At 38.7% G+C, this 13933-nt stretch overlaps 1 protein-coding gene across 3 annotated transcripts in view; it reads right to left on the reverse strand.

Moving 5' to 3' along the window:
- ZFAND3 (zinc finger AN1-type containing 3) overlaps positions 1–13933 on the reverse strand; it is a 150042-nt gene that overhangs the window by 40186 nt on the left and 95923 nt on the right. For all 3 annotated transcript variants that reach the window (XM_074579724.1, XM_074579725.1, XM_074579727.1), the window contains one exon: positions 4445–4510. In XM_074579724.1, coding sequence (XP_074435825.1) covers positions 4445–4510 — 66 coding nt within the window. The remainder of the gene's footprint in view (positions 1–4444; positions 4511–13933) is intronic.

Below are 13933 nucleotides of genomic sequence, written 5' to 3' on the forward strand. Positions count from 1 at the left end.
TACAATTGCAGCAAGTCCTTAAATTTGTTTACAGGTATGACTACTATGATCCTTTCCATTAGGAGGATTTTAATCTACAATAATCATAACACTTTGAGAAGGCTCTTAGATAACCAGTAGTGGCAACTAATGCAAAGTATATGTGCAAAAAAAGCAAGCTTGAGCGTATGTGCTGAAGCTCCTTTGAGCAGGAGAGGAAACCAATCTGTCCATCCAGACAGATATGGAAGCACAGAACACATAATACAACACATCACAGAAATAGGCAGTAAGATGAGATAGTAAAAACCCATCAACATACATCATCTGATCATGGTACAGTGTCATCTCCCAGCCTCTATCAGCTCTTGCTGCATCAGTGCAAGTCCCAGACACTTTATCCTGTTTATAATTGCTGATGAGCAGTAATAAGGCCTCCATGCCTCAGCTCCTGTCCGTTCCACTCCAGCGCCCACCTATTAGGTTATAACTTTTATTTACAGCCTTGCTTGATGCGCTGTTCTATTAGTACAGCTGGAAACTGAGCAGGGGGGAAAAAAAATAAGAGCGTTCCTAATGGGCACTATTATTGCCAGGGCTGCCTGATTTATTATGCTGCTCGAAGGCTGTTCTATCATCACTTTCCTGTCGGTGAGAGAGCTCCAAGAAGGTTGGATTTCTAACACAATGCCCTCCAGAAGTCAAACGCTAAAGAACACCTTAAAATTCCCTTGGAACACCAATGAAAAACGTATCTCAAAGTTGTCTTAACGTTATAAACCCCCTTCAATAATCTTTCGTACATTTTTTGCTCAGGAGCTTAACACTTTAGAACAATTTGAGGGGGGGGAAATAATCTAATTATGGGTGTACCAGGTCTTTTTGTCCTTACTCAACACAAAGATTGGTATAAAATTATGATACAAACATACTGATTTCTTAGTTTTGGCTCTGGCTGAAGATTCGTGTACTTCTATTTCCACAACCTGCCCTTTCTATAACTCCTAAAAGGCCGTCCTCTCCATTCTACAGCTTCAGCCTCAAAGTGTTCACATTTCTGGCACTGCTACAGTCAAGCACACGCCTTAGAATAAGAACATCAATACATCAAAACACCAAAATACATCAAATACATCAACATCAAAAAGGACCACACACCTGCCTAACTGCTTTGCTCAAGCAGTAGAATAATTATTTGCAGCTTTTAGACTCAAATTTTAAACTCGAGAAAGCATAGAGCAATGAGACAGACACTGTAATCTTGTACAATATAAATGCTACCACACCCATCTAGGACAGATATTCTCATAAAATGTGAGCTATCTGCACATATAACTATACAAAATATTAAAGATGCACGTTTCTCATGAAGTGCTACTGAGAAATAAAGTACTTTAGAACTCCCTGACTTTATGGATATAATGTGTGAATTGATGGTATCATTACTGCATTTTATCTGCCTGTTTCTACTACCTTCTCTACCACACAATTAAAAATTAACTGAGCGCACTCACACAGTTCCACCAATTTTTTTCCGGGTTTCTTTAAGCTGCATGAAAAAGTTTTAAAATCTGTCCCGTTGGAATTGCGTATTAAATCATCTTTAAGCTGTACAGTAGGAAAAGAAGAGTAATATGCCACTTCGTACTGCATTTTCATGACACGGGCACCCAATATAAATGGGCTTTGGATGCCCTGCTGACTAGAGTAAGCCTCAAAGTATCCGCCATCAATCACAACATTACCTAACCATTAAGAAACAAATCAAAACCCATGAGCAGCTATACAGCAGGCCACACAGTCCCATCTTTTTTCCTACAAAATCTTCAGACCGCTGGCTCCCTAAAACCTTTGAGGCATCATCCAAACTAATGACGGCCAGGCTTTATTCATTCTTTTCATTATAATCCTTGCCCTATGGGCACACTTTGGAACAGAAATACTTTTTACCACAGCGATGATTCTGGTGAAGAGGAGGAGGAAAAAACTCGCTATTTGATGTCATAATACAATTTTTTATCTGAACGGCTCCTCCAGCATGCAAGTTGACAAGTGCATGAGGTAAAAGCTTCTTCTTGCAAGAGAACTTTTCTTGCGTCTTGGCAGATTTATTGTTTTGATCTTTCTTCAATGGTTACATTAATGCTAATAAAATATGAAAGGTTTATGTCTTCCTTAATATCCTCCTGATGGGAAGCTGCATACAACATAAGTAGGTCAAATTTCTAATTTTCTGTCTCAAATGCCGATACATGGCAGACTTTAGGGAAAAACTATGCTTGAAGGGGGGAAAAAAATTACACGGATGAATTTCACCAAAATACTCTTCCTTCAAAGCTCTTCAGAGCAGAAGAAATGTAGAATATTTACAGAACAGAACCTTGTACGCAATGTGTAGTATTGACAAATATTGCTTGTATCACTTAAATAGCTTCCTAGGAAGGGAGACTAAGCTGAAGTGAATATAGTGTGAAATATTCACTTACGTAGTCTGCTGCTTATGCCTGAAGATGTCACAGCATTTCTGGGTATATTTTGTAGCCAATGTTTTCTTGTCAATTCCCATATTTATCTGGATTCCCAAACGCAGACTTTGAAAACATGGTAATTTATTTTTAAAAAATAGAGCTTGCTCAAAATTCAAGCTCTGGAGAAGAAAACTAACTCCCGGTAACAGGTTTATTAGTGTAAGGGACTACAATCAAAATATGCAGATCACTGAGCAAATAATGTAAACAACACTCGGGGAAAATGAGGTAATATAAAATCATTAAGTTTAGTTGACTGAAGATGAAACTTGTGACATCAAATTAAGAACATCTCCTTATTTTCTCGCTAAACACACCAAATGATTAACATACAAGCATGTAGGGACCAAACATTAGCATAAACCAAAAATAAGAGAACCACTGAGAAAAGTTAGCCAACCATTTAAACGGATGTTTTTCATCTAGTATTCTATTCGCCTAGTAGCTTCATCTGCTTTATTCTAAGGAGCTTTTTCGGCTGCCATTTGACAACTGAAATAGCAGACTTACTTGCCTTTTTGCTGATCAGAAGCACATTTTAAAAAAAATATTCATACAGTACTCTCGGTTTTCAGTATCTTTAGCATCATAGAAAGCTTTTAAACTACCCTGCAATGCAAACCAGAGTTAAACATTACAACAGCTGACGTATAAAGAAAATCCTATTTAGTAATACCATGAGCAAAGCAGATCAGTTTGCAAGGGATACAGTGGCAAACATTTTGTCTTGTTTAGGTACACCTCCATGGCTATGAAGAAAAGAAAATCCAGTTTTCCCATTTTGGAGAAGTTGGATCCAGTATCTTCTGGTGCCAAACTTAGGAAGCTCTTTGGCAAACAATACTCACGGTGTTGTCACAGATTACCATGCGTTACGTGAGAGGTCTGCACCTGCACCAGGTGCAAGGTAATGTAGCTTCTCTTTAACCTTCCTTCGCCGCAAACCAAGCCAACTTGCATCATCACACATTCGCTGCAAGCTAACAATACGCATGTATAGAATAACTACAGTTCAGCTAACATACAGGAACTTGAAACACTTTTTTATAGAATAACTTCAGAGGAAGTTTACCTTGAACTTCTGAAAGAGTAAGAGCCCTTAAAACAGGAATACCCTTCCTTTCTACGCACTCAATACAGTTCAACTGGTATATAAATGCAAATAAAGGCAAAAATTTTTTTGGAAACACAGGCTGCTAGAACATTGCCACTACCTAGATGCCTGCCACTGCCGCTCCACAGGAGGTTATGGCTTCCCAGAGCGGTGCTGGTGGAAAGGATAATATGAGCTCTCCTTAATCCATGCAAAACCAAAGCCTGAGAAAGATCTGAACCAATGCGGGTGACCAGGCTGCCTGCCTGAATGAGCACTCGCACGATTCTTCATGACTGATCTGCTGCAGAAGCCGCAACTTCAGTCTGGCAATGACCTAACATGTGACTGCCAACACTAACTCTGTGAAAGCTTATCCATCTATATCCTCCATGCAGAAATAAAGTCATCGAAAGGACCCAAAGCAGGTAAAATTTAGTCTCAATGCAAACATCAGCTATCTATACCGCACCTTCAATCAGGGAAAGTGAAGTCAATATAGTCCAAACAGTTTTCTACTCAATACTTTGCATTTAAAGGGGGAATTTCCAGAACACTATCACAATCATTAGACTTAAATCAAATCGATTACTCCTGTATGTCTTACATTTACAATGATTAACTGAAAACATAGTATATTTATGGAATTATTTTTAAGAGGACTCTGAGATGAACTATCTGCCATACAAGTCCTTTCATATATACATTTCTGACAGCAAAGCAACAATATTTATTTTCATCTGGCATTCGCCAGATATAGTTGCTACCCTTGACTATTAAAGTATAACCATACAGCTACATATCATGCAAAACCTAATTCCTCAAACCCCCGCAAAACACATACCTGAGTCGCAAGATCTTTTGGTTGGTGTGGTTAACGAGGCATGAGCTGTACTTGTGCATGGCCCACCTGGAAACAGAGAAGATCATATGTCTCAAAACATCACCTATATTTAACCTTTACAACCACATCAAGATTATACTTAGGAATATAAAACGCTGAGGAGCGCTTGTCTTTGGAAAGCACATATGGAAGTAGTCTACTATTCGCAGTATTTCTTTCCCAGTCAAATCTGAGTATGTCTTGCACTGAAAAAACAGATGAGAAGTTGTGACAAAAAGACAAGTTATGTTATACTTTATAAATATTTCAAGAGGCAGTTTTAGGAAGATACACACTGCAATTGCAATTTTCCCAGCATTGACATAGGTACTAGTTTATGTCGGAACAAAGCTAGAAATGTACCTCACCAACCCACAAGTAACGCAGGGGGGTTGTGATCGCTTCCCTGATGTCAACAGAAGCCTCCTCACTGACTCCAGTGAGATAACGACTTTGCCTCTTATCTTGTCCTCATTATGTTTTCAAAGCGTGGCACAAGCATATGCTAACAAACTCTTTCCATGTTTAAGGGTTTTTTTTTGTTGAACTCTGGACTCTTGCCCGCTCATCTGGTATCTGCTTGGTAGTAAATTGCTTTCCGGCTTTCTTCTTAACATGCATCATCACTGAAGAGTTCTCCAGAGATCTTGTTAAAATAGCAACCAATTGAGTGTACTCAGTGACTTGAAGTAAAAATAAATAAATAAAAAAATAAACCCCATATAGTGAAGCCAAGACAAATTGACAATAGCATTACCAATGGTAATAATATATCATAGCTTTGATAATTGGATATTATAAATGGGATGATGCTAGAGAGCCTGAAATTAAGTTAGATGTAGTAGAGTTTGGCTATCAAAATAGCAATAATCAAGTTTGCACTGGGCTGCTGGTGATACGGGAGTACTGCGCTGGCAATACAATGAAGCTTAGTATGACAGGATAAACTTTAACATAAGTCTTCACGGTCTGAAAAATACTTTTTCCCTTTTTTTTTTTTTTTTCTCTCCAGTCTTTGCATATCTGGAAAACAGCACTGGGGCTCTGGCAACGTTCTTCTCTTTTCAAATATTTCCAAGTCTGGCCTGGTAGTAAACTGTTTCATTTTGCCTCTCTCCAAGATGCTCCCCCTTCAAGTTTTTCTTTCATTTCTATTTTTCAGTAAGCATCGGGTCTTGGCTAACTTTGTCTACCCTGTAAAACTTACAGCATTATAACACTACAAGAAAGAGAAAATAAACTTCTGCAACTGGGAGGGAAAGACGTGAGGAAATTATTTCAGTGCATTTGATTTCAATTAAATGCACTTGGGAACAAAGATCTCACAAGTTTCACACTTTCAGTTTTCCAGAGAAGGACTGTTAAACTTGAGTTTTCTGTTCTCCCAAAAAGTCCCTCCGGCAATATACACCATTTCACAGCCCTGCAACAGGTAATCTTTAAAGGAGTGGTTACAAAGGCCAAGGAGCCAGTGTTTGGCCTGCAGGCAAACACCTCAGGCATTCATTAGGGCCTGCCCTGAGGTTACACGAAGTGAACGGGACATGGGAAACTACCGAACAGGACCTAGGAAATGGCTGCGGGTGACAAGCAACAGGATAAGCAGCTGGCAGAAGTTACAGACACCACTGCGAGGGACGGCTGGGGTTTGCAGGCTGGTGAGGAGGGAGCTGGTGAGACATGGCTCACCGGTAAGTGGAGGGGAGTGGTGGGGACCTCTCTGCAGAGACAAGTCTGCCATGAGAAGAGCCAAGCTTGCTTCTGCAGTGAGGAGGACTGGGAGGGGTGGGGTGGATGCCTTCCCCGGCCAACAGGGAAGCATCCCGGATGGATGGATCAAGCATCCTGGTATCACCACGTTAGTGCCCACTCCAGGCCTGACAGCATTGGGAGCAACATCTGCTTTGCAACAACCAGAAACGGTCAACTAAACTCAAATCATTTTTTACAACATACCTTTTTCTAGGCTAGAATATAAAAAAAAAATGTAAATAACATCTTGATCTATGTTACTAATACTATTGTGAAAGGCTCAAAAAAAGAGCCTAGTCTAGAGTTTGGTGCATTTGGGAAGAAAATCAATACTGCAACAGAACCCTTACCAAATTCTCCATTGAAAACTTTTGGTCCATTAAGTCAGTCTCAACTTTCAAAGACCAAGTATACAGTATTTGGTTTCAATATAGAATCTGAGTAACAATATATCGAACAGGATGTGGTATATATCAAAATATATACAACAGGGTATGGAATTTCAGTGAACTGGCTTTAGACCACAACTGCCTCTTAAGATGCAGCAGCTCTTTAAATAATTTTAGTTATATGCTTCCAGTTTTCACTGAATAGACATTGACAGGCATCATCACTGTGGACTACCAAATAAGACTAATCCTTGCAATTATCATACAGTAAATATTTACACTAGTTGATATTTTTGGCGTCCAACTAGATATAAGATCTTTATTTTTCACTCTCTAAGTAAAATAAGCCGGTATGTATTCTGCAATTCCCCGTGTCAGAATTTTTCTTTTATTTAGTCTTCCTTCATTAGGTATTACTTTCATATAGCTTTGATTTGTAGAGCACAGCACCAGAGTTTCAACAAAGAATATCTTGGGATTTGCATGCATGTACACCAGTGCCTAATAACCAGCAAAGGCGGCACGTCCTTTGCAGCACTTCCTTCTGCTGCTGTTTTTGTTCCACCATAAAAAATGTCATGCATAATTCAATACTATGTAGTATGGGCTTGACCGTGCAATTCTACGTGGAAGTCATTATGTTGAGTCTTTTGGTATACATAATGGCTAGTACAGACTTCTTTGTATTATTTGAAACGGGGCAGTGTACTTCCCACAGCTTTGATAAAAATTCTGCATGAAAGAAAAGGGAAGCCAGGTACAGTAGAACACCAGTCCTTCCTTCTCGGCTATACACAAAGGTAGGCTTATTACTTAGCACAATTCAGGATATTTACTGTGTCCAGTTCTGGGCTCCCCAGTTCAAGGACAGGGAACTGCTGGAGAGAGTCCAGCAGAGGGCTACGAAGAGGACCAAGGGAATGGCGTGCCTCTCATATGAGGAAAGGTGAGAGACCTGGGTCTGTGTAGCCTGGAGAAGGGATCTCATCAGTGCTTATCAATATCCAAAGGGTGAGCGTCAAGAGGATGGGGCGACTCTTTTCAGTGGTGCCCAGCGACAGGACAAGCATCAACGTGCACAAACTGGAAGATGGGAAATTCTGTCTGAATAGAAGAAAAAACTTCTTTACTTTGAGGGTGGCAGAGCCCTGGAACAGGCTGCCCAGAGAGGTGGTGGAGTCTCCATCTCTGGAGACATTCAAAACCCGCCTGGACGTGTTCCTGTGCAACCTGCTCTAGGTGACCCTGCTCTGGCAGGGGGGTTGGACTAGATGATCTCCAGAGGTCCCTTCCAACCACTACCATTCTGTGATATGTCTGCACCTTCATTCCCCCAAATATAAGTGTTTCATGGGAATTTCACTGTGGTACAGCAAACACTTCAGTGCCCAGTGAAAGGCCACACATGTGTAGCTTCTAACATAACCCACAGGGCTGTAGATTGCTATTTTTTTTCCCAGCACAAAGAAGAGATTAAAACGGAAGAATAAAAATATCTTTCTACTCTATATCCAATTAACAGATTAAACAATAGCTTCTGCTCCTATTTTTTTCCTGTGTGTGGTTTCTGGCATTTGCAACTCCTCTTCCAAACAAAAGCAGCCACTGCCCAGCAATAATGTAATCCCAAGAGATGATGATTAAAAATGCAAAAACACTGAAAGCTACTTAAGAAATTAGGAGAATTGTGAGAATCACTGAGTTTGCAAATTCAAACACAGAATTAATAAAGGACAAAACACGATCCTGTAACTCCAGCATTATCATATATTAAAATAAAAGGTCTTGTTAATACAGCTGCTATGTTTTTGGTTTCTGATATTCCTAGCTTTCTATAACTTACTGTTAACTGTACTCTAAATACATCAATTTGGAAAAACAGGTTCAAAACCAGTTACCTTGCTAACTTTCTCAAGTAGTAAAATGTTAAGTATTACTTACATTTCTATATGTATGTTAATATTGTTATTATTTACTATTATAGACTAACATATAATTTCTGTATGTTTAAATTGACCTTTAGAATGCCTTTCTGCATTGTCCACCTCCCTTCCTGAAAGACAGCAACAATTGCCAAGGACCACCTGTCCTGCAGGACATGCCCCGAGTCAGGGCAACTTCTTGTTTCCCCTTCCCGAAGTTTTTGTAAAGTGAAGTGACTCCACTCAGTCAGAACATCCTGTGCAGGAAAAAGTGAAATACTCCGCCAACCCCCCCCTTCTTTTTGCTGTTTGAGGAAGTGCTAAGTTTGAACCCAGAGTACATGTGTCAGGTGTGTTTCAACAGCACTTGGAAGCACTTACTGAGCAGAGGAAGAGACGCAGATTGGAGCAAAGTCAAGCCTTTACAAGAGCACAAAGCCTAAGATTACGATAATACACTGAAACAATTACAGAGAACACAAGAACTGCAAGCCAGATAATGAACAAACATGAAAAATAAGCGAAGCAGCCTGAAGCTCAGTAGCAGTTGATCAGAGTGACAGAAGCATGCCCCAAACACTGCCTTAAGCTTTCGGTACTGTGATGGTTCCTTCCCAGAAAAAGCACACCGACTCCCCGCGTGCAATGGGCTGGAAGAGAGCAATAAGAGCGAGCAGAATTTCCTTGGACAGCTGCATTGTAGCCAGGACAGGGAGAATTTCATGGCTATCTGCAACACAGGAAAGAACCCACCTTTGGAGACCTGTCCAAACCAATAATCTAGTTGTGCATTTCCTGAATCGGTACAGACATAATCTAATTAATCTACACAATTGAGTTTGAAAACAGTCATTGATTACAAACACCAATACATAAACAAACGGGAACATAAATCTCTACATTCAGTCTGCACGTACAGAATACACTCCTTTAAGGGAAAAAAAAAAGCCAAAGAACTTTATAGCACTTAACTGCTTGTTTGCTGCAGAATGTGTAAGGTGCATGGTAATTTAAGTTACGTCATTATTAAACAGATAAGAGGATTATATCACATACAAACACATGCTTTTTGAATTCTAGTTTTACAGATCTGTCATTATTTGCTTTTGTGGATTTTTATCTACATGCAGCTTTTGGAGAATGAAGTAAAACTGGACTGCTGCGCTGCTGCTGACGGCTGGTAAATTTAAGAACCGTAACAAGGTAAATGGAGATAGGAATCAGATTCCACTTTTTTCCCCTGATATTGTCTCAGTCTGTTACCTGCTTTTCCTCAGTTTCCTCATTTGCAAAATAGACATGACACTTTCCTACTTTATAGCTATAAGTTGAAGTGTAAAAATGCGCTTTTGAAACCAGCAGCTAAATTATATTTTTATAAATAATTTTTATGCAACCTTGATAGCTCTGCAGCTCTAACCCACATTTTTCTTACGTGACTGTGTTTCCGTTTCATGTTCCATGGGGTCCTTTCACTTAATAAATGGGACCCTAGGATACACAGTCTACTCTGCAGTGTGAGGCGACTATAAATCAGAGGGAACAATTAACAGCGGTAATGTTCTGCTGGTCTTCATTATGTTTCAAAATTATCATGCCACAGACGTGGAAAGAAGTGTTAATTTCATAAATCTGCATGCCAGAGCTTTGCTTAAGATGTTAGAAGAACCAGAAATGTTCTTCAAATGAAACCAGGACTGTAGGGATTAGATTGAAACTTACAGAAAGATCCTCACACCATGAAATGATGTTGAAGGTGCCACTTCTACTAGACACTGTTTTGTTCAAATCTCTAACTGCCTGTATGTTCTGTACTGGCACCTAATACTAGTGCCATATCTCAAAAGACAACTCAAATAGCCCACAACTGAATCTGGTTTTATATTTGAAAGCATTCTTGCAAATCCCCAGAGAAAAAGTGTTTGCATCGACACCAAAAAAAAAAAAAAAAAAAAAAGTATTTTGTGATGATTATCCAAGAAAATCCAGGTTTGATGATAATACAAATGAAAAACTGTATTACTGTTAATTTTAACATTAAAAGCGGTACCAAAAGGTACTATTTATACATAGCGTCTAATGAAAACAACGTTAAAAAAAAAAATCCCTTAAGATGTAAAATACCTCATCCTATTATCTAACTTAGTAAAAGAAAAAGCCTAAGAAAATAGCTAATTCTTATTCTGTGGCATAGAAATCCAAAGATGACTATAATATCAAAACCCACCCAGAAGGTGCTCCTTCATGCTCTGATACAAGACACACAAAATTGAGTATAAGAAGAAAGAACACATGACAATCTCATGATCTGATAAGGAAAATTAGGATTATTCATCATCACCATCACCTAGCTGCAGTTTTCTCAGTTAGGTTTGGGTACAAGTTTAATTGCAATATTAAATCATGTGGGTCAGGTAGTTTTGTAGCTCAGCATACGTTTAACAGTTACTCTATTCTTTTGGATCAGAGAAAAACCTACAAATCAGTATCAGAATAAATCATGTTAGCAACAAAGCAAATTATTTTCCACAACCGTGTATGACAAGCAAGACAAAAATAGGCAGCTATCTTGGTCTGTTTATACATCTAATACTTTATAAAAGTGGGTATGCACATAACTTTCAGTCACAGATGAGCCAGAAAACAAAGTTTCCCAAAGCCAGAATTAGAAAAAAAGATAGGATGTACAAAAGTAACTCTTACTGCAATGAGCAACTGAATTCTCAAAGTCAGGGCATTTAGAAAATTATACAATGGATAGCATCCAAGAGCAATCGTCATCTTAAAAATCACTATCCTTATTTAAAAGGCACAAAGCACAATTAAGGATAACACAATAATAATTCAAAATACGAAGTATTTTCAGAGCATACATAGGAAAGCTGTCATCTCTGACTCTGCTGACAAAGCCAGGCAAAATGCAAAAACTGTGAAGTCGTCATAAATTGGTAGTGTCAGAGAGAAGGCCATTCAACAAAAAAAGAAAGAAAAGAAAGGATGCGCTTGTTTATCCATTTTTCATAAGGTTGTGCTGAAAAAACTGACATAAGATTTTTTTTATATTCCAAACACAGAAAAAAAACTATTACTTTTCTAGTACTATAGCCTATGTGGCTTTTTACACAGTCACACTTCAACAAACCATGAAATTCAGAGTAGAAACATCCAATAGGTGCAGCAGAAAAAACCCCAGTCTCTCACCTTTCTGCCAAAGATGTTTTAGAGAAGCCTGGTGCATCTCTGTCTCAGATGTAGTACACTTTATGTACGTAACGTAACTTCACTAAAATAACTTCATAACTGGGGGTATTTCAGTGCTTGCAGTGCATGCAAATACTTAATAAAACCCCAATATTTTAAAGCATTCTTCAAACTTGTCTTGCAAATTTAAGTGTTTGAGATAAACTAATTATGTCTTAAACACTTAGCTTGACATGCAACAGTTCAAACTCTAGACAGAATACAACAATTTACAGCCAAAATTTACAGGCATTCAGTCCTGAAAATTCACATCTAGGCATCTAAAATTCAGCACACACAGAGGTAAGGTGTAGTCAGTGATCACATCACCTTCTTTCCAGGCTGAAATCTTCAGGGTATTTTTTGACATTTACAGCAATATCTCATATCTTTGTGTATCTTCTTATAAAGTCTTCATAGTAGAAATGTAGAGCATTTAACTGTTCTAGAAAAATCAGATATTCCTTTTGTCCTTTTTCAATCGTGGTTCTTGCTAATTCAAGGAGGCGAGGAAGAGTTAAGCACATAATTAAAATAAAATCGTGTCAACTGAAGCTAAGAACTACTAAAATATCAAATCTCATCCAGCTGCCAGAGTCGGAATTGTTCACGCTGACATTTCTCCTGTCACATAACAACACAGTTAGTTTTAAACCTGCACATTGTCAGCTTTAGGTCTACTCATATAGTGACAGAAAAATAATATGACAGCCCCAAAGAAAGCAACAAAGGCCTGAAACTAAGCAAAATTATTCCAAGTGCAGTGTGACCTTTTCTTTACCAAAATACATAGAACCTTCCTTAATAAGCTAATTTTTTTTTTTTCAAGGGTGCCAGCGGCTGCAGGTAGGGAGCGAGAGAAGCGAGGGCCGTTGTCAAACCCTTTTTTTCCTGTCTGTTAAAAATAAACTAAGACCCTGCCCACCCAATAAGAAAAGGAAATCTTTGACAGAGCAACCGGCTCATATGGTGACTGAGACTGAAGTAACTACCATTTAAGACCTCCAAAATGAGGAGAGTAGATGGAAGGGAAAAATGAGAACAGACGAAAACTATACAAGAACTGGAGCAGAGAAACTTATCTGCACGTAAAGCAGCAGCAGAACAAGAGTTAGACTGGTTTAGCCATCTGCTAAGAAACAGATCAGTAAAATCCATACTTAGACTTAGTAAAGCTATACCAGTATCAATATACTCCCTGTCTGCAAAAGTTTATTTCAGAAAACGTACTGCAACTGATGAGACCTGAACGTTCTGTATAGACAAAGGCAACTCAAGAAGCATATGTGAGAGAAAAAAAAAAATAAAATAAAAAATTCTTAGAATGTCTCCCCCCACTCCCCCCAAAAGTAGCAACAGCATTTTTTTTAAATCAGTGGTAAGTATTACTTCATAAAAACAAAACACATGTGAAGGAGGAAAAAAGTCCTGAAGTTTGCATTGCTGTCTCTGGGCATAAATCTTTAACACATTTTTGTAGACTGTAACTATAAGACTGAAAACTACCTTTCATCTAACTCGGGGAAAGATATTAATCAGCAAAGCAGCCACTGGGGTAGTTCATTGTTCAGAACTGAGGGTGACAGGAGATGGAAAGTCACTACAACCTGGTTGTGTATAAAAGACACTCAGGAATGCAAATGCAACTCTCACAGAAAATCAAAATAGTAATGAAAAAGGGAGAAATACTTGCATATTGTCAAACTGAAATCCTGCAAGATCCAGTCCAAGGAACTTTTCCCCTATATCATTCGTTCTATATTAAAAAAAAAGGAAATGGCTACTTAAAAACAAGTACAAAAAAAACCCCTTTCGCTTTCTGTGACACAGAATGTGAATCTTACCACATGAGATTTCTGTGGTTCTCTTCAGTTGTCGTAACATGAATGGAATTTCTTAATTGCCTAAACGACTTGCTGCAATTCTGTCCAATCTGTTTACCCTACGGACTGAAGTACTACGGCAAATGCCTTGATGCGAGACTCTTCTCAAAAGCTTAAAAGGGAAGAGAGGGGAGCGGAACGTACCATGAGAATCCTTCCCAAGTACTCCAACCTTTCCATGCTTTGATAGGGATTACCATAATGATCTCATACATTGATTTCTGGTGAATTACCACAATTCTATTCAGACCAGCACATAGCTGT

The sequence above is a fragment of the Larus michahellis genome, chromosome 3 (genome assembly GCF_964199755.1).
Source record: "Larus michahellis chromosome 3, bLarMic1.1, whole genome shotgun sequence".
Classification (NCBI taxonomy): Eukaryota; Metazoa; Chordata; class Aves; order Charadriiformes; family Laridae; genus Larus; species Larus michahellis.